The sequence below is a fragment of the Bos indicus genome, chromosome 15 (genome assembly GCF_029378745.1).
Source record: "Bos indicus isolate NIAB-ARS_2022 breed Sahiwal x Tharparkar chromosome 15, NIAB-ARS_B.indTharparkar_mat_pri_1.0, whole genome shotgun sequence".
NCBI classification, from domain to species: domain Eukaryota; kingdom Metazoa; phylum Chordata; class Mammalia; order Artiodactyla; family Bovidae; genus Bos; species Bos indicus.
This window is the reverse complement of record NC_091774.1, coordinates 32,586,491-32,608,270: the sequence shown is the minus strand read 5'-3', so window position 1 is coordinate 32,608,270 and position 21,780 is coordinate 32,586,491. Positions and strand designations below refer to the sequence as shown.

Below are 21,780 nucleotides of genomic sequence, written 5' to 3'. Positions count from 1 at the left end.
TATTCCTCTAGTGGACTGTCAATCACTCATTGCTGTCCATTCAGTATTCACTGGATAACTGCTATTTATGCCCAGCCCCTTCCGACTTTTTCTCTGCGCCCCAGCTCACCAAACAACCTTCTTGTTGCAACTGGCTCCTCCCAGTAGAGCTCCCATTGTGGGGAGAATGCACGGGGCACACTAACCTGCTAAGAGACAGGGCGATTTCCTGAGGTGAGTTCATGGATTATTTTGTCGTGAATCAGTCTCATGAGCTTGTTGAAGGTGCATTTGTCCTCAAGAGATTGACTATCATATGCCCACTATCTAAGCCTGGAAACCTAAGAACTACACTATGACCAGGGGGTAGATATCCCCTTGGGATTTTCCAGGGCATAAGACACTGGATTGAGGGTGTTTATCCTGACACTGAATGGTGTCAGGAGGCAGACGGCACAGTGATACAGAACAGGACTATTATTCTATTGAAGGATGGTTTTGGCATTTTACTTTCTGGTTAGGCAAATTCCCTAACTTCTCTGAGCCTCTTTTTCCTCATCTACCAAACAGGATGATAAAACTTCAGAGATTGATTTTTGGCTCAATATTTAAACAAAGAGCAACATCCCAGAAGATGTTACACCAGATTACCCGCCCTGCCCCACCTGTTCCACACTACCTCCCCTGACTCTGCAGGTCCACCCGCTTTTCATCACCAATCAGAGGCAAATGCAGCATCCTTGTCAGACTACGTTGCCTCCAGAAGCCTTCCAAAACTGTTCTCTACACACAGCTCATTGTACCGCTTCTCATCTCTTCTCTGATTTGAAAATTGCCCTCTTAGCAAATCATCTCTAGGAAACGTAGTTATGGCTTGAAGGGAGCCACATTAGTCTTTATCCCTGTGGAACAATTTTATTTACTTCAAAACAGCCATCATGTCTCCCCCCACCTCAGCCACCGCAAAGACATCATGTTCTTCAAGGATCCACCGTCTGAGAACCAGCTTGTTAATAACAAAATTATTCCAGGTCTTAGTGTTCTCTCATCTATAAAATAAACATGCTTTTAAAACATGACAAATCAAATGGTGTTTGGAGACCATATTAACCATCTTCACTGCACTCCAAAGAACAACTCGAGACGCGAAGAGAGCGGATTTTCAAAGAAGTGTTTTCTTGACCCAGTTAAATTTTTATTCAGTGAAAAAAGTTGACATTGAGACAAAAATGATCTTAAGACTGTGTGACAATAGAGTAAAATCTTCAGCATAAACCAGTGATTCAGAAACTTATCAAGGCAACTGAAATCATAAATATCTAATTTCACTTTGGAGAGAAACAAGTATACAGTGCTTCACTTGAAGAGCAGAGTAGGCCTTTATTTTGCTGCAAATACTTTTGATTTTTGCCTAAAGGTTCTAATAAGTCATAACGAGGTTTTAAGTGAGAAATGACATGGAATGTTGGAGAACAATGTTACATTTCAGCATTCATATTTGTTCCATTTGAGCTATTACACAGGAAACTAATACCATTCTCGGGTTACTTGGCTCTGATGATTTAATTCAAAATATGGCTGCTCAAAGTTAGTGGGCAGAAACATACACACAACCCATCCTCTCTCAAACCGTGTTCATTGGGGGTACCCCTTCTGAAAACACGCTTATCATCTGTGTACCCAACAGCACACACAATCTCTTGCTATCTGCTCCTACCGCAGACTTGCATAGAAAGTAGTCTATATAAACTTAATGCACTGGCTTTAATTACACAAAAATTGTACCTGAAAGACAGCACACACTTCAAGAAAAATAATGCAATAGCAATGTCATGATACTATCCCCACATGAGTGGAGATTCTGCACAGAGTTTTATTCAGAGTCAATTCCTAAAATCAATATGGAGGTGGCATCCAGTTTGCTGACTTGCCTGGGTCTCTTCTCGGAGGGACCCCCCCCCAACTCTGCAAAGAAGAGAAACATCTCAGGGATTCACCATGACATTCTTAGTGGGAAAGTGACCAACCTATCCTGACAGGATGGGGTTTCTGCCCTTAGGGAAGTGCTGAGAACATGATCTCACTAGATGGAGAGTGACCGCTGGGTGAATACTCAGAGGAAGGGTTCTCCAGTCTTCCTCCCCAAATGTCCTTACATGGTTGAAGCAGAGCTTCATCTAGTGGGTCACACATGAACATGCAGCTGTGTCCCCCATGTGTCCCCCTAAAATATCCCACAGTACTAATACACATGTACCCTCTTCCCCAAACCAGAAGTTTCAACCAGTTACCCAGCTTCTTAACTATACACCCAGCTGGCCAGGGCAGCCAGCAGTCATGGGAGCATCTCACCTGTCTGGAAAAGGTTCTGCAGAGGCGTGGCTTCTCCCTGGACTCCTCTGCAGGACTCTCCTCTCTGTTATTTCATCCACACAGACCCACATCTCCTAAGGCTCGAGGGGCAGTCAATCCATCCAGGGGCAAAACTGGCTTCCAGAGAAAATCTGTATACAGTCACCCTGCCCGCCATACTACAGCGGTGCACTGGCGGTCCGCTGTCGTCCATGTGGACGTGGGCTTCTGACATTCTACTGCATCCTGGGAGAAAATAAAGCCTTTTATCCTGTGCAGTGTGAACTCTGGAGGTGGCGTCTCCAACGAGGTATGAAAGCCCCTTCTTCAGGGGCTCCAATTGGTCACAGTGAAGACAGTTATCCGGTCACCTTCAAAGGCTCCACGGAGTCTCTGCTCTCATGTCCTCTTGTCCCTCCCACCTCGGGACTCTCACAGGCGGCTTATATACATCAAAACCTCACAAAGCTACGCAGAGCGAGGTGACGGTGCGTGCTTCAGTAGTTCATAAAAATATACAATTTACACATAGCTGCATCTGTCTAGCTTAGTCTTCGGGAACTTAGCTCTTCTGTTTATAGAAAATACTCTAGCCCTAAAAGGCTGCTTGTTCTCAAACAGCCCAGTGGCGTTTTCCAAGGAGAGGGGTGATGGCCAGTCTATACAGTACGGTGCACTAAGCATTGGCAGGCACTGGGAACAAGACGCGGACGCTCAGAAATATCTCAAGCTGCCAACTGGAGACATGTGCTCGGTAGAAAGGCTTGCCTATGGAAGAACTAAATATAAAATCTCAGCGCCTTTGATATCAGCTTTCACAAATGCCCCCCAAATTTGGCAGGGAAAGAAAAACAAGAAAATAGACTTTCTACTGGTTCGATTAAATGACTTGCCTCCCACGAGATCATTCATCTTTCAGTTACTTAAAGTGCTTATTTAAAAGGGAAGGTGGTAGGGCTCAGAGTTTTGAACGAAACTCCAAGGCAAGACACAAGATAAAGCCAAAGAAATTCCAGTCTTTCAAAACATAACACAGGAAAGAGAAGGAAATCATGCTGGAAGAAGGCTAGTCATTTACCACCATTCGCAACATCCTAATATCTACAGTTGAAAATACTCCTCAAGCAAAACATATATATACACAAATAAAAAATTTTTTAACTAAAAACACTTTAATTGGCTCTTTGTTTCCCAAACACTCCCCAGGTAGAATAAAACTATGTTATCAGCCAAGAATGATACTCTTGGTTAAAAGAAAGCAAAGACTTGCGAGAGGATGATGTGTTGCATCAAAGAGGAGACAGGGTTTTGACAAAGTCTGCAGGTGAGGGACACTATGCCAAAGCATGACTTTGGAATAGATAGCCCCAGAGCTCACTGCTTCTCAGCTGGGAAGAACTTCTGCAGTGAGGTGCATACAGTAGGCATCACAACAATGCCACACACTGGGGCTGACAACAGTAGGTCTCAAGAGTGGGCATCAGTCCCCACTGGATCTCACATACCTACCAAGAGGCCATGGTTTGAATACAGGGGAGGCATTGAAAGACAGAAGGATACAGCACAGCTTATCTTACAAAGAACATCAATTCTAGCACTGCTGCTACTGTGAGCTAGATTGAATGGTCTCGAATTTACACATCTCCTGTAACAGTGCATAGCATTTTCTCTTAAAATTGGGCAGGGGTACAGGCGAGGGAGGTGGAAGAAGAGAATTAAAAAAAAAAAAAGAGCGAGAAGGCACTGACCCAATTCAAAGTGACTGCATATATCAGTGTGGATTTTTAAGGGCAGTAAGTGGCCACCTCAACACAAACATAAAACTTTCCATTTGAGATTTGGTAAATAAAAGCAAACCAAAATAAAATAAAATAAACCCCCCCCAAAAGGAAAAATTAGGTACTATATCTGCCAGTGTAGCTATCATGGCACAGATCTAGAATTCTCTCCCACAGCCAGAGTAATTTTTTGCAATGACAATGATACCAGTGTAGAATACAGCAGTGTTATCATTTTGTAGCTGTGAAAGCTGTGTCTTGCACAGAGGTGTGTGCAGCGAGAGTCCATCCATTAGCATAAGCAAAGAAGCGCGGCTTGCAGGGCTTCCCAAGCTACAGCTCTGTTTAGCGGAAATGGAGCAATGACTCAACAGGCTCTTCTGCCAAACACCGTCGTGTGACACACGAGCGAATAAAAATGGATTGTTTCCGGAATGGCAAAAAGACTGCTTCTGTTCCTCATCGTCCAACCCTGCAGGCGGGGCTGCTCATAAATTTTGTGGTGTCAGATGACCACTGAAGCCTGGCCCTACACAGAGTCCCAATAAATTAACAAAATAAAAGAAATGTCCCCCCTTCGTACACTCAAACACTTTCGTATAAACTACCTGCAAACAAAAATTTAAATTTGAGCTTACTTTCGAGGAGGAGGGGTTCTACCCATCACTCTCTCTTGAAATCTTTATTAAATACATTTCTGCATCTTAGAAAAATAAAAAGAATGGCCAATTTATTGAACCAAAATTATCTCATAGACTTAAAAGCATGCCCAGTAAGCACAGCCCTGTAAGACTATATTAATATCAAATCAAAGCAATTTCATTACTAAAATCAACCTGGTTTGAAGTTCACAGTTGATTACGACAAAGTTTATTCATTCCTTTCTTTCCTTTTTTTTTGTTTTTTTGTTTTGTTTTTGGCCCATATAAAAATAACATATTGCAACTCAAAGTGCATCTTTTAAAATAAACCATCAACTATCTTTATCAAATAAAATATTTACAACATTTGGTTTCTAGTGAGGAAAGCTCTTTCAGGCTATCACCATGGGGACGTCGTCGGAAAATCCAGTTATCATCGGAGCATCTTCGTCGTCCTCCCCTAAAGGCAAGACAGTCAGTCTTTGGTGAGTTCTGGGGCACTTCTGCGTGACCCCCACCTCCCACTACTGACCCCCATCCCTACATCACAAGGCCCAGCTAGAAACGGCAGCAGCAGAACCAGCCAGGCACAAGAATCAGTGCTGAAACCAGCCCAGCTTCTGACATTCTTGGGTCACCTGCCCCCCATCAACAGGTGGCCAACCTTCTTTTCATGGTAGCTTGAACTTAACCAAAAAAGGAAAATAAGTTTAAAGAGGAGGGATCTTATTATCCATCCCAAATTCCAATGGGTGGCTTAGGTGCCCAGTTTGAGTTATCCGCACCCTATGCTAGCATGGTGAAAATCACCGTGTGTATCATACACGCCGGGTTGGCCGAAAAGCTCCTTTGGGCTTTACAGGTGTGTCAGGTATACCTGTTAATTGCAGTAACTCACAAAGAAATAACCAGAATTAATCTTTGGCTGGCCAAAATAAAAACTGCCGGTCACAGGCATTCGTTTTGCAAAAATCCCCCGGTCAGTAATGAGTTAATTGTATTTATCAAGTAGTTTACTCCCTCCATGAGCGTTTTGGAATTTGAGCACGCATACATTTATATAAGAACGGGGACATTTCCTTCTCTTCCCCAGGTCATATACCACCAATACATAAAAGAAGAACGGCCAGCGAGGTTGTGCTAGCCACAGGACAGAGAAACAGCATGATGGGAAGGGTCATTTAGACAGAGACCAATGAAGAAAGCATTGCTTTTTGTCAGTCAAGACAAACATCTCCAAAGATGTCAGACCTCCAACCGTGAGGGATGAGAGGGGTCGGAAATTCTTGAGAATCTGCTGCCACTTTGGAAACACCCAAAGCCCAGGCAGGGTCCACCCACCCTTTGTGTACAAGGCAAGCTCCCACCTGTTCTTTGACAGAACTCCCTGGGCATGCTATCAAACAGTTTTGTTCAGTTGCTCAGTTGTGTCCAACTCTTTTGTGACCCCATGGGCTGTAAGCCCACCAGTCTCCTCTGTCCATGGGCTTTCCCAGGCAAGAATACTGGAGTGGGTTGCCATTTCCTTCTCCAGGGGATCGTCCCAGACCAGGGATCAAACCCACATCTCCTGCATTGGCAGATGCATTCTTTACCACTGAGCCACTGCGTTCAGCCACCCCACTGAACAGGGGACTGGTATTTTAATTTAGAAGCAACTACAAAGTAAAGGGCTCCAACTGATTCACCCCAAAGCAGTGGGATTATCGGTTAATGAAGAACTCTGCTAGCATCAAAAGATGAGCTCAAGGTAGGCAATTCCTCAGCAAGCCCCTGGCCTTGTGGGGTCTGCCCCAGGAGGGAGAACCTTGCACCCTGCCCCACTCACCCAGGTCATCCCCCGAGGAGAAGATGGCCGAGCCCAGCCTGGAACTGTAGTGGCTGTTGGCGAAAGCCGTGAAGCTGTTCTGCAGCCTCCGATGCTTTGTGTATAGGATGGCGAATCCGACACCCAGGCTCAGCAGGATCAGGAACAAGATGGGGACTACCACGGCAGCTACGTCAGTGGATCTGGCAGCCTGGATCGTTGATGCATCGCCACCTGCCAAAGCAAGACACCAACCCATAGGGCTCCCATGGGAGGGCAGGAGAAAGGACCAGGTAACCCCTCGCCACCCTAGCCACCCAAATGATGCTGAAGAGTCTGCAGCAGCTCCCCGACTCGCCTGTCCCATGTGGCACGTTCCTGCATGTGACACCCGAATGTTTCCCAACTCCTCACCACGAGCTGATGGAGGACAGGCCTCACGCGTGCAAATACGGTAATTACATCAGGCTCCTAATCACTGCCTCGTTGGTTATTTAGATAATCTCTTGGAAGGGAGACCTTTGTTGGGGTATCAACACTGATTTCATTAGCATTATTACTTAAGACCACTTGCTTGCCTTACATAAGAGGATGTGAAATCAGACCACTAATTAACGAGATTGCAATTATTTCCCCCTACTTGGCACCAAAGTCACTCTGAACTGCAATTACCTGAAGCTCCATTAAGTGATACAAACGAGATTCCTTTACTGCAATACTGACTTAACAGCTCGTGAAGTTTTATGAGGTTTATTTTTTACTTAAAAGAGAAAGAGGGAATCTTTCCATATACGTTTAACATTTTTTAAAAGCTCTCTGCAAAGCCTTTTGGGTGTCTATAACCTATCAGTGATATTCCCTTCCCATTGTCTTCAACAAATACTAGCTTTATCATGATGTACTGATACGGTTGTAGCAACAGGACTCTGTTGGGTTTGTGCCAGTTTTTCTGGAAAGGGCGGACTTTGCACAGCAGAAATCCTGGGGAAAGTCTGAGCCTGCAGCAGGAACACAGTCATATAAGTCAGTTTTAGCTAAGGAAGCAAAGTGGACATCCTTGGTCTCCATGAGAAGCCTCATTAGCCTTGACGCTGTTCCCTGGTGCAGGGTGAGGAGATGGGGCTAGGCCTCCTCCTCATGGGGAAAGTTCAGTAGTTACACAGGGATTCATCACAACAGGTCCCCATAAAGATGAGTCAGAGAATAGCCATTTCCTGCAAGCCTGATATAACAATTCAATATCCGTCTTTCATTTCCTTCACTATTGACTTTACTAGACAAAACTCTCCCCAATCTCAGTCACGTGTCCCAACCTAATCTCAACTGTGAAGTGGTAACCAGGGGGAAAGCTCTGGGCTGGAGCAGTCAAGAGGAAGCCAGCATGGCGGAGGTGACAGAAATGGAGCTCGTTCCCACCCCCACCCACCTTCAAGGGGATGTGAACATCACAGGGCAGGATGTGGTCCAAGGAAATGTCTACCCGAGCAACTCTCCCACCTGACAATCCTGCTGGCACATGTCCTCACGGCAGTTTTCCCCAAAGTCTATTTCACAGGTGGCTACTTGGTTTTACTTAAAAAGGAGGCTCTGCTTAAGACACACTAAGACAGGAGTTTGGTTGGTTGTTTTGTGTAGGAACTTTACAGAACTGCGAACGGGCTACAATTCTCCAAAGGGATGCGATGTACCAGGTTTCCTTTTTAAATTTTTATTTATTTTTTATTTTTGGCCCCGCTGGGCCTCTATTGCTGTGCATGGGCTTCCTCTAGCTGTGGAGAGCAGGGGCTATTTTCCAGTTGCAGTAGGTGGGTTTCTTACTGCAGTGGCTTCTCGTGTCGCGGTGCATGGGCTCTAGGCACACAGGCTTTAGCAGTTGCATCGCTCGGGCTCTAGAGGGCGGGCTCAGCAGCTGTGTGTGGTACATGGACTTAGCTGTTTCTCAGCATGTGGAATCTTCCTGGCCCAGGGATGGAACCTGCGTCCCCTGCACAGTCAGGCGGCTTCCCCTCCACTGCATCACTAGGAAAGTCCCAAGCTCTCCCTCTTTTAGAGAGATGCCAAGGATAGGTTATTCCACTAGAAGCCACCCCGGGAAGGGTGATGGAACAGACAAGAGGTCTAACATAAGATTCTGAGCTTAAGCACTGGTTGGTTGTTGACTGGGAGTAAATGTAACTAAACAGACCAGTGGCAAAACATTTGTTGAAATCCTGGGTAAGCTATTACGACCTGAGCAGAATTTCTGTGTAAATGGGAGGTTCCTCCTCCTCGTCATAAGCATGGCCCCACACTGCTGTCTGTCAGGGTCCAGAAGACAGAGATCCCAGACTGACCTCAAGATGTGATCTGAGGGTGACGGCAAAGATGGAGGGAAGGCTGGGAAGTCAGTGAGGCTGTGATGAGATAATCTATTGACTTGCAAAATCATGGGGAATATTAGCATACTAGAGGCTCTGAAAGGTCCTCCAGAAAATAAAAACAAAACTCATTAGGCTACGGCTTCTCAAACAGAATCTCCTTTTTAAACAAAACATTTCCTTTCTTCTGACTTACATTCAGAATATGGTCACCTTGTAACCCTAGCACCTCACACCATGCCTGACTAAGGAAGGATTTGTTAAATAAATCAATGCCTGATTAAGCTGATGCATAAACGATTTTCTTTAGCACTGCAAGAATATTTCACATGCATTTTTAGAAAGACACATGTTCATCAAGGGTTTCCCAGGTGGCTCTAGGAGTAAAGAACCCACCTGCCAATGCAGGAGACATGAGATGCGGGTTCAATCCCCGGGTCAGGAAGATCCCCTGGAGGAGGACATGGAAACCCACTCCAGTATTTTTGCCTGGAGAATGCCATGGACTGAGGAGCCTGGAAGGCTATAGTCCACAGGCTTGCAAAGAGTCTGATATGACTGAAGCGACTGAGCACGCATGCACATGTTCATCAAACCACGCTACATCCTTGATATATTTCCCGGAAAATGGCAGCAACAGTGACTTACCAGACCCCAACTCATCATAAAGCAGGACTGCAGGCTCCCCACAGATCTGGCTGCCGAAAAGACATCGTGCTTGGACAGTGAAAGTATAATTATGACCCAGTTTCAGGTTGGAAATTTTAAAGAAATTGTCCGTAGTATTCCCAAGGTAAGCTGAGATATTCATGACACTATCAAACATGTGTATCTCGTAGCCCTGAAAACAAACACAGGAGGGACTGCTCAGGAAGTTAAGCAAGGAAGCCGACAGCTTCTGTTATGGGTTACAACTTTATATGAGCTCCTTCCTGCAGGGACTGATAGATGTTAAAGCACCGTACCAGTTTTTTATATATTGTAACTGAGATTAGATTCAGAAAATAGGCATTTTCTCATCCCCAAAGTCTCAAATAACTACCACATCTGCTTCTGAGCCACACAGCAGAAGTGGAAAAACAAAAGTCATTTTAACAAACACTGATTTTTCAAAGTTCTGGTTGGTTCACTCATCTCCAGGAATGTTTAAATGCCACAAAGAATCCATATAATTAAAGCAACAATTCACTGTAATGGGATTGGACTAATCCAGGTAGCAGTGGATTTCAGCCATGAGGTTAAAAAAAAAAAAAGGAATTTGCAATAGTGAAAATGAGACATTGCTCCTTCAAACAGCCTGTGGGAACTCCCCTGTCAGCTGCCAGTTCACTTCCTATCTCCTTTCTTTCCGACTCTTCCAAGATGATCTTAGCCCCAGTCCAGCCTGGCCTTGAACCCAGCAGCACTGCAGCAGCTCAGATCTATTCACTGGGGGAGTATGGAATAAGCCTCCTACTTAGGCTGGCTCAGCGTGAGTCCTTGGCTCCTGTGCTGGAAAAGTCCCTCTTGGAACAGCCCGAACCCAGCATGCTGGCTGGGATCAGGACTGACTTCCAGACTTCTAGGTCAATCTCCAAGTTTTCCAGCGTCAGAGCTACCGGCACCCCTCTGTCCCTGTAAAACCCCTTCTCCTCTCTATCTCTACTCACATATTGGGCCCCACGGCATAATCATGATCTCCTGGTTCTTGTCCTGTTGACCTGCACCTTCTTTGAACTCCAAGTCAGGTAGCAGAAAGAAGGACTCGTCCAGCTTAAGCCAGATCCCTCCGATGGGAATGGAATACTGACTGCAAGCCCAACCTTTATAAAGCTGGGCTCCTGCCACCCTGATGCCAACTGGGTGTCCTGGACCACCTGCCTGGAGTCCCCACTCCTACATCCTTGTTTAGAAACTAGTAACTAGCATTTATTATCTTCTAACATATATGTGATATAGGACATTTGCAAAACACATAAAGGTATTTTAAAAAATGGAAAATGATACAAATGCTAGCCACCCAAAATTTACTGGACTGATCCTTTTCTGGTGGGCATTAGGGTGTCTCTTCTTAATTACTGTCATAAATAAAATTCTTTGTGCACATTTGTTTCCTTAGAGTAAAATCCTAGAAGAATTACTGGATCAAAGGATGTCATATTTTCAATGTTTCTGATACCTACTGTAAGGGCCTTACAGAAGGTGGAGCCCATACATTCTCCCAGGGGGCTCCTCTTTCCAGGTATGACTCTCTTACTGGTACTGCTGCTGCTGCTGCTGCTGCTAAGCCCCTTCAGTCGTGTCCAACTCTGTGCGACCCCACAGACGGCACCCCACCAGGCTCCCCCGTCCCTGGGATTCTCCAGGCAAGAACACTGGAGTGGGTTGCCATTTCCTTCTCCAATGCGTGAAAGTGAAGTCGCTCAGTCGTGCCCGACTCTTAGCGACCCCATGGACTGCAGCCCACCAGTCTCCTCCGCCCATGGGATTTTCCAGGCAAGAGTACTGGAGTGGGGTGCCATTGCCTTCTCCGCTTAACTGGTACTATCCCTCCCCAAAACTTTTGTCAGTGTCATGTGAAAGTGCTGTATCTTTGCTGTTTAGATTTCTAGTGGGGCTGAAACTATTTCCTTTTGCTCACTGTTGCTTGAAACTTTTGTTACCTGTACCTTATTCAAAATGAAAATAAGTTGACCCTTGAACAATGTGGCAGCTGTGGCTCTGACCCTCAAAAATCTGAGAATGACTTAGAGTGTATCCTCTGGATTTGTGGTTCTGCATCTTTGGATCCAACTATCTGCAGATTGTCTGGTATATTAAGTCCCCTACACATGAACGAGTTCTATTCAGAGAGTGCATCTGTAAGTCCAATTTGTTCATTAAGTTCAACAAAGTTAGCCTAGGTACCCGACTAACACAACTGGCTCTATATCACTACTTTTACGCTTCCTTCTGGCCATTCCAGGGCTTCCCTGGTGGCTCAGTCAGTGAACAATCTGCCTGCAATGCAAGTGGTCTGGGTTCAGTCCCTGGGTGGAAAAGATCCCCTGGAGAAGGAAATGGCAACCACTCTAGTATTCTTGCCTGGGAAATCTCATGGACAAAGGAGCCTGGTGGGCTACAGTCCACGGGGTCACAAAGAGTCAGACACAACTTGGCAACTAAACCATCCACATCTGGACATCCTGGGCTGGAAATAAAGATGCTGTACTACTGTACTCTACACAGTGAAAAGTGAAAGTGTTAGTCACTGAGTCGTGTCTGACTCTGCGACCCCAATGACTGTAGCCTGCCAGCCTTCTCAGTCCATGGAATTCTCCAGGCAAGAATACTGGAGTGGGTACCAATTCTCTTCTCCAAGGGATCTTTCTGACCCAGGGGTTGAACCTGGGTCCCTTGCATTGCAGGCAGATTCTTTACCATCTGAGCCACCAGCGAAGCCCACTCTATACAGAACTGTAAAGTACACAAAAGCACAACCTCTTGCAGAGGACGCACACGTGACAACCAGGCCAGACACGTGAACGAACTTACGTGACTGGACGTGTGAACCCACGCTCGCATCTTTGCAAGTTCACAAACTGAAGGTTCACGGGAGGGGACTTACTGTACTGTAGGCTATCTGTGGACGTGCACAGCTCAACTCTGCATTTTTCAAGGGTCGTATTTCTGTTTTGAATTTGTTTGAAAGCCTTCTTTATACTTATATATATTAACCATTTATACGTCACCGTTGTGAGAGTTGTGAAGAATTTTCACATTTAATTTCTCTTTGCTTCTGGCATTACACTGTGATGATTTAAAGCCGTTGGGGTCTTTGCGGACATCATACCCCAAAAAAGCCGTTGTTGATTTTTATTGTGTCTCTATTTAGCTCATGCCCTGCTCACAATGGAGCCAACCAGCTTCATTCAAGACCCTTGGGTGGCAAATCTGTTTCCAGGTGCCACACGCCTCCTCCTATCTCCTGCTGCGAATATAGTAATTGGCCTGCTAATAACAAAACACGATGTTTTTCGTATGTCAACAGACTATCTTCGAGCACTTCCTGTTCACTGGAAAGAAACTGACGAGGTTGGCAGCACAGCTCAGTTCCCCTCTACTGAAGCCATACCATAACCCTGCCCTCAGACTATCTGGGAGAGATGGGCCCTGGGTGCTGGTGCTGAGTCCCAGTCAAGCCCTAGGAAGCACAGTGAGGACTCCAGCCCATTTCCCCGTCTTTCAGGGGACGACCAGTTCACGACTGAAAAGTGCTTTGTGCAGAGATTCGCATCTTTAATGGGCAGTATAAACATTTGGCTAATTAGCAATCCCATCGAAAATGGTCCTCTAATTCTCTCGTTCACTCCCCTGCCCTATTCTTTCTTTTGACTCCGTCTATGCCAGCAGGCTGTTAACGAGCTCATCTCCAAAATGGCATTTCAATTAGATTTCCAAAGCCATTGAAAAGGAGGGAGGAACTTACCCTGCTTTCATTAAAATACTTTTCTTTCAAAGCTAGGCTTTTCCAAAACAGAAGGACGTGGTCATTTTCTGTGATGATTTTTAAGGCATCAGGTGCTAATAATGAAACTGAAAATGAAAGATGAAGTAGGAGACAGTTAGCGGCTATACACGTGAGTCTCTGCTTTTTTGTCCATCAAAGGTTGATGAAATAACACTAACCCTGAAGGAATTAGTTAAGGAAGAAAAAAAAAACACATATATCCACTTAGTATAGAGCCTAGCACATTCTAGACACTCTGACATCTACTTTGCTGTTATAATGTCTTTAGCCAAGAAATTTGGATGGTGTCTAATTTAGTAGCCCTTAGACCAAAAGATGGTCGAAAAGAAATGCGGATGGGGTGAGGCTGGACTAGTTCAAAGCCTGCCAGCACTTCTGCTCTGGTTCCAGTCTGCTTTCCTGCCCCAAATTCCAGGGGGGCTCAGTGAGGGCCTAGAGAGCTCAGCCCGAAGACAGAGCTCCGGAATGACCAGTATGCTGCAGGCCCACAGTCCACACTGCCAGCCTCCGATACTGTCACTCCTGATGTCGTCTGCTGCTGTCCAAATAACTGCACTTACTACCTGCTCTGTGAACTTGAACCTGACCTGAGCCAGCCTAGGGCTGGAAGCAAATCACCCTTTAAGGTATTACCCAACTCCTGGTCTCTGTCCATTTCTATCTGATATTGCCCTAGGAACCACGATGACTTTAGTCCAGGTACACATATGCAATGTTTGGCTTTATGGGGCAAAGAGTCAGTTTCATTTCCTAACTCTCTTGAAAATGTCAAAACCAGCTAGGGGAAGGGAGATCACGACAGAGAATATAGAAAACGACAGCCACTATCCTGCCCACGGTGCCCCTGCCACCACCTGCAGCCCAGAGCCTGGGACCCCTGCACAGCTCTGCCCCAGCCAGGATATGCAGGGTCATCTTTGCACTTCCTGGGCAAGTCCTGATGGAAATCCCATGTCTTCAAAAAAATAAAAGCGAAAAAAAATAGAAAACGCCACACCTCGAGAAGTCCTAGCAGCAATGGGGCGCCCTGCTGTGTGAGAAGGCCTCTAATCTCTTGCCAGCTTACCCGTGGTAATTTTGATACTGGAGTCTTTGCTCATGTTCCCCAGCTGGACAATGATGTGATATTTCCCTCCAGGCTCCAACTTGTTCAGCGTGTATTCCACAGTACTGTTGCGGGATTTCACCTTGTAGCTCCTCTCACTCTTTCTTATTAGATCTTTAACTGCAATTGCATATAACTGGGACAAGAAAAAGACATCTTAATGGTAATCAGAAACCTGGCCTTTTCTATTCTTTGAAGTTCAGTGGCGGCCCATGCGACAGAACTATGTCAGTGGCTGTGACCCCCCAAAATAATATTCTGGGTCACAACATCTGACTCTGTTCTTTGGAAAGCCTCTGGGGTGGTCAGGTCCAACTTTACAACAAGTATTCATGCACAGAACTGCACACAGAATTATCAGTATGATCCCAGAAAACCACCCAGCCCTGGGATGACAGGGAGGGCGAGGGGATGGAGGTCAAAGCAGCCTGGGAAAGTGAAAGTGGGAGATGTTTCTAGAATAAGTGATTCTTCTTTTAGGGTCAGCTGTTTAATTGCCAAGTTATATCAGATTCTTGCAACCCCAAGGACTGCAGCACGTCAGGATCCTCTGTCCATGGGATTTCCCAGGCAAGAATCCTGGAGTGGGTTGCCATTTCCTTCTCCAGGGGATCTTCTGAACTCAGGAATCAAACTCGTGCCTTCTGCACTGGCCAATGGATTCTTTACCACTGAGCTACCAGGGAGCCCTCTCTTAGGGCTGCTGCTGCTACTGCTAAATCGCTTCAGTTGTGTCTGACCCTGTGCAACCCCATAGACAGCAGCCCACCAGGCTCCCCCGTCCCTGGGATTCTTCAGGCAAGAACACTGGAGTGGGTTGCCCTTTCCTTCTCCAATGCAGGAAAGTGAAAAGTGAAAGTGAAGTCGCTCAGTCGTGTCCAATTCTTAGCGACCCCATGGACTGCAGCCTACCAGGCTCCTCCGCCCATGGGATTTTCCAGGCAAGAATACTGGACTGGGGTGCCATTGCCTTCTCCGTCTCTTGGGGCAGAGGCCAGCGAACTTTTTAAATAAAGGTTCAGACAGTAAATATCTTAGGCCTTGAAGGTTAGATGGTATGTACCACAATTACTCAGCTCTCTTGTTTGTAGCATAAAAGTAGCCATAGATAACATGTAAACAAATGGGTATAACTTGGTTCTAATAAAACTTTATTTAGAAAAATAGGCAGTGGGCTAGATTTAACCTACAGGCCAACTGTTGGCGAAGGCAGAGAAAAGGAGGAACAAACCAATACAGCAGCCAGGACATGACAGCAAAGAGGAGATACCTATGAGGACCCTGTCTTTGGCGGAAATGGCGGGGCGGCGGGGGGGGGAGCTCCTGCTGAGCTCCACGCACCAGGCCTCGGTTTCCTGCCCCCAAACCAAACCACGTCCAGAATAAGCAAGGTCACCAGCACGCCTGGCCTGCTCACCAGGTCCTGGTCTGGAGAATCGTACGGGGATTCCCACTTGATGACAGCAGAGGTTTTGCCCATACGGACCACGTGCAGGTGACGGGGAGGAAGCCGGCTATCCGGGATCATCCTCACCACGACATAGTCAGAGGACGGCCCCTGGTAAGGCACCACCACCCGGACCTGAAACAAACACCACACACACTCACGCAGTGGTCAGCAAACTATTTTTTCCCCAACAAGACAATGACACTTGTACACAGTTAAAATTCAAGGCATACAAAACGATGCAGGGTAAGCCCCACCTACCCCAGATCTCTCGTCCATTCCCACAGGCAGTACTAGTAATGATTTTACATGCTTCCTTCCAGAAATGTCCAATGCAAATATAAGCACAGATACACAGGGATGGGAGGGTGTGCGTGTAGATACATACATACATACATGTGTGTGCTTATGCATGTGTGTGCATGTATAACTTATTGCCCTTAACTTTTTTACACAAATGGAAAACCATTACACACATAATTATGCTCTTTGGTTCCTTTACTTAATAATACAGCTTGGGAATTTTTCCAAATCAGTACATTTAGTTTGTTGTATTTGTGTTGGATGACTGCCCTGTATTCCATCTCAAAGATAAGCTGTAATACTTTTAATCAGTCTTCTCCCGATAGATGTTTGTTTCAAATCTTTTGTTTTCACAAGTAATAGTAGTCCAAACATGATTTTCCATATACCTTGGCACACATGTAAAAGCATGGCTAAATTCCTAGAAGTGGAATCTGATACAAGCTTTATCTATTCCTGAGGCCCATTTACCAAGTTCTCAGTCCTGCACAAGGAGCTGCAGATGGTTAAGTGGCCGTTCATTCTGTGCTTCAAGTAAAAACCTGATGCTTGTGGAGAAGAACTATCCTCTCATCTCTCTCCTTCCCTCCTCCCACCCCCTCACGCTGAACACACACACACGTGCGTGCATGCACACACACACACACACACACACACACACACACACGGATCCTGGAATCCGCATCTCCAGCTCCCCAGGTCCTAGGTCTGAGCTTGGAGCCCAGCAATTAAGACATCCTCAAAAAATAAAACATTCCTCTGTGTTCCTGGCATTAGGAAACTTACCAGAAACAAATATTGCTCATCCCCACTGACAAGGACTGTTCTGTTGTGCTGCGAAGTAGTCAAGCTCTTGGGATTGCGATAGAGGTCAAGAAAGGACGTGGCATAGAAGATACCGTAAACCTGGTAAAAGGAGAGATCAGAAAAGGGCACCAGTTCAACGGCCGGTGACCTCACTCCCATGAAAGCCCTGATTTAAGACCCTGGGAACCGCTCCACATGAGCGCACAAAGAAGTCTTCACTCGGCATCTATTTCATCAGCGTTTACAGAGAAGGCACCCTGGGCCAGGCAGTGGCTTCCCACCTACGAAGATAAATAAGATGTGGTCTCTGTCCTCAGAGCTCGCTTTCTTGAGTAAAGCCAGGCAAAGAAGAAAAACAGATTTATAAATAACAAGTTGTAAATACGAAACTCCTGGAAGCTATACTAGAAGACTGCACGATAAGCTGGGGAAAAGAGGGAATGACCAAAAGTGGGGACACTCTTCTAGTGCGATGGGGATAGCAAGTGTGCAAGCTGGTGGAGATAGCGTGTGGCGGGAGGGGGGACACTGCCGGCTGCCCAGCAGGTCCCTGTCTTCCCCTCCTCCCGCAGTAGAATCCTGGTTCTTAGTGAGAGTTGCTACCTGGAAACAAGCCTGCATCCCACCTCCCTCCTCCAGGCAGGAGAGGCCAAGTGACAGGGATGCTCACCAAGATGCCAGCAGACATCCTGGGCGGGACCTCAGTGGGGGCTCAGGGAAATGCAGGGAGAGCACGTCTTCCCCCTCCCACTGCACGGAGTACACAAGGCGATGGGGTCCAGTCCAAGCCCTAGGCTGCAAGGTGGTGCCACAGGCAAGGCTGGCAGGGGACTGGCTGTTGTTGTCGTTCAGTCATTAAGTTGTGTTCAACTTTTGCAACCCCATGGGCTGCAGCACGCTAGGCTTCCCTGTCCTTCACCACCTCCTGGAGTTTGCTCAAACTCATGTCCATTGAGTCAGTGATGCCACCCAACCATCTCATTCTCTGTCGCCCCCCTTCTTCTTTTGCCCTCAATCTTCCTCTCAATCTTTTCCAATGAGTCAGCTCTTTGCATCAGGTGGCCAAAGTATTGGAGCTTCAGCATCAGTCCTTCTAAGGAATATTCAGGGTTAATTTCCTTTAGGATCGACTGGTTTCATCTCCTCGCTGTCCAAAGGACTCTCAAGAGTCTTCTCTGGCACCAAAGTTTGAAAGCATCAATTCTTCAGTGCTCAGCCTTCTTTCTGGTCCAACTTTCACATCCATATAAGAAAAACCACAGCTTTGACTATACAGACCTTTATTAGTAGGGCATGGGAAATGGGTCAAACCATGCTGCTGATATAGAAGCCCTAGATGGCTGAATTCCAAACTCTGAACAACTCATAATTAGGAGGGAAATAAACTGTTGAAAGCCACTCCTGTTCTATGCAGCCATTATTAACCCTAAGTGATATACATGGAGTTTAAAGCAGGAGGTGGGAGTCTGATGGCCCTTGTAGTGGGAAAAGTGAAGGCTGCAAGTGTTTATAACAGGGTAAGTGTAAGGAAGCTTTCTTTGTAAGGTAGAGACAGAGGGCATTTCCTCCACGAGCATATAAGCAGGCAAGACAGGGGACTTGAAAACCGTATAGGTCTGGAGAAGCCCCGGGGGTGCAGGAAACCCATCAGGGATTCTCATTCCCAGATAAACAAATAGGAATGGAGCAGGAATAGGGGAATGAGCAAGCTCAGATGGGACAGCAGAGGGGGACTCAGGGTGCAGGAAGGTCTGACCCTGGAGAGGATGCGCCTGGGGCCACCATGTGATGGGGGCTCCAGCCAAGGGCCAGGAAAGGGGACCCCAGAGCCCAGGGAGCCAGGGTGTAAGAAGGCCACACTTGACAGTGATGGGAACAGCTCTTGTCGGGGAGACAACAACTCTGGGTGAGACTCCAGCATCCACAGTGAGCTGGAGACACGTGGGAGCTGAGGGCTTCATTCAGGGCACTCCACGGGCCCCTGACCCTCAGAAGGCTACCATGAGTGCAAGCAGACTCTCAACATGGAAGAGGCTCCTTCTCCAAGTTCACATGTGATAAGATACCAAAATCAAGTCGCAGACCGGTGCTCTATACACAACACCCCACTCTGCAGATGGCTGGGTGTGACAGGTAGGCAGGCCTGAGTTGGGCACATAAACCAAAGAGGCCCCTCTCTGAGGAGAGTCCGGTTCCAGGTAAAACGGAGCCCTGAGCCTGGCTCTGGGCATCTCATCCCCGTCCCTGCCTCAGAGTGAGGTTCAAGAGTGACAGAAGCGCCCAGGCTGTTACTCCAGCCGGACCTGAGCTCTAACTCAGTCTGCTGCTTACTAACCCTTGACTGTGGCCAGTGACCTCACCCCTCCGAGCCGTGGTCTCCTCACTGGTAGAGCAGAAACATTTACCCCACAGAGCTGATAAAAGTAGGAAGTAGGAGATCGCGGGTGGAGGGTGGGCATCGTGCCTGGCACACGGTAGGTGCTCAACAACTCTCACCTCCCCTTCCTTCTTCATGGCTGAGCTCACAGACAATTCCTGGCAAACCTTGGTTCTTTCCCCATGAACCAGTGCTGCCCGCATTGCACAATGGATACGCCCTCAGAAGACAGAGGCCAATTCCTCCTCACCAGCCACTGAGGATTCTTACAGATTTAGTCCCACACACTTTTCCATTTGGAAAACTCAGAAAATGACCCTTCCCTTCAAGATCTTATCAACTAGTTAGGGAGATGAGAGTAGACAGAAGATATCAAATCAGATTCGCAGGGTCTGATGAAACAGGCTGCATGGCACCAACTCTAAGGATTCAGTTCTTAAGGGAAGGAGACCGAGTAGAAGAGCTAGGAGTTGACTGCACAGCAGGTGGGGGAAGGATTCCAGGCAAGACAGAGCAGAAGCCATGGGGCAGAGGCAGGAGGCGGGTGAAAACAGCCCTGGGAAGGTGTGCCTAAAAGCAAAGGAAGGTGCGCACTGGGGAGGGTGGGAAGGCAAAACCAGACTCAAAAAGAAGCACGGATCTAATCCCAGTGCATCAGATGCGTTAAAATGAATAAATAAAAGAAAAAGACCCACGTACAAGTGCAGTGGGGGCCCTGGAATGAATAGGGAGGCATGTCTGGGGGGGGCGGGGTGCCTGAGAAGGCAACCTGTGAGTGGGGGATCCCCCAGGTGGGGAGGGGCGAGAGGAACCCCAGCATGGTCCTCAGGTGCGATAATCATTGTCAAGACAACTGACTTCTCACCCATCCCCAGGTAAGACCCACCCCCGCCGCAGTGCCTGATCAGGAATGTGACCCCTCTTCATACTCGGCTTAAACAGGGGTTCTTTCTTCTTAGATGCCAGGCCAGGTTGTAGAAAGGGATGTCAGGTGCCTCTGGGAGGCAATCCAGAGCTGACCAAGAGGGTAGCATGTGTTTGGGATAAGGAAACAAAGCAGCGGCGGGGGAAGCCCTGGGGGCGGCCGGTGGTCTACTGCCAGGCGAGGGTCCATCCTCACTCTGCAGAGGTCATCCGGGCTGACTTACCACATTCCTGGGGCCGGTCCAGGTGCATTCCACTGCCGTCTGATTGATGGCCTTGGCTTTGAGGCTCGGAGCGGGGGGGCGGACACCTCTGGTTGTGACACGCTTGAATGCCAGAGGACTGTCCCCCAGGTCGGTCTTGGCCCAGGCAGAAATCTCGTAGGGCGTATGAGCTGTCAGGTTGCCAACTGGGGAACAGGGACAAAGGGCTGGAGCCGTGGTCTTTATACGCACACTCAATTTTTAAATTAAAAAAAAATTTTTTTTTCTTTTGCACATGTCTTTATATGTACACAGTATTTTTTTACATTTTTTTTCCCTTTTATCTTTTGACTGTGCCATGCAGCATGTAGGATCTTAGCTCCTCAATCAGGGACCGAACTCTCACCCACTGTGTTGGCAGTGTTGAATCTTAAACTCTGGACCACCAGGGAAGCCCACCTAGTTTTTCAGTGTAACCTCTCCATTTAAGTGAGTCTCTCATGTTGTAGGAAGTTTATGATTTTATGAATTCACTCGGCATGCTTTATTAATGAAAACTGCAAATAACACAGCGCATGGGCATGGAAAAATTCCTTTAAAGCCGACCATCTGCGGATATAAAGTGGTACGATCCTTGTGGAGAGCCATTTGGCCTTGTGAGGGTCTTGGAATCCTTCATAACCTTCAATCCAGGTACAAGAGAAGGATCCAAAAATGTGTGCAACCAGGATGTCTGTCACGGTATTTGTTTCAGCAGGAAAAATTGTAATCATCTGACCACCCGACAAGAAGGCAACAATAAGGTGCATCCATGAAATTCACGTGTATCCACGAACTGTTACACAGCCGCTCTAAGTTGTTCCCAAGAATACATAGTGCGACTAGAAAATTCTGTGATTTAGGGTCAGTAAAAAAGGCAGGAGGTAAAAGTATATGCAGTATATATAAAGAAGTCAATGAGGAGGAAAAATACGAAGTTAGGAGTACTCAAAATTATTAATAAAAGTGGTTTCCCTAGGAAGTGAAATTACAGGAATTCAAAACTTTCATTATACATTTTTTTGTTTTCTAAATTTTCTGTAATAAAGATGTGCCCCTTTCTAAGTCGGGAAAATGTCATCAGAAACTAAAAGAGCAGTGAGCCATAAGAAGGATATGCTTAATGGGAATTTAACATTGTAAATGTAACGTTGCAAATCATTGTTATCATT

The 21,780-nt window shown here is 46.7% G+C and overlaps 1 protein-coding gene across 2 annotated transcripts in view; it reads right to left on the bottom strand.

Annotated features, from left to right (window-relative positions):
- Positions 1-1,150: 1,150 nt before the first annotated feature.
- Positions 1,151-21,780, bottom strand: part of SORL1 (sortilin related receptor 1) — a 170,447-nt gene continuing 149,817 nt past the window's right edge. For both annotated transcript variants that reach the window (XM_019975277.2, XM_019975276.2), the window contains exons 41-48: positions 20,591-20,775; positions 17,045-17,164; positions 15,926-16,090; positions 14,470-14,644; positions 13,362-13,468; positions 9,563-9,755; positions 6,579-6,791; positions 1,151-5,210 (exon numbers count right to left, since the gene is read on the bottom strand). In XM_019975277.2, coding sequence (XP_019830836.2) covers positions 5,143-5,210; positions 6,579-6,791; positions 9,563-9,755; positions 13,362-13,468; positions 14,470-14,644; positions 15,926-16,090; positions 17,045-17,164; positions 20,591-20,775 — 1,226 coding nt within the window. In that variant the 3' untranslated portion in view covers positions 1,151-5,142. The remainder of the gene's footprint in view (positions 5,211-6,578; positions 6,792-9,562; positions 9,756-13,361; positions 13,469-14,469; positions 14,645-15,925; positions 16,091-17,044; positions 17,165-20,590; positions 20,776-21,780) is intronic.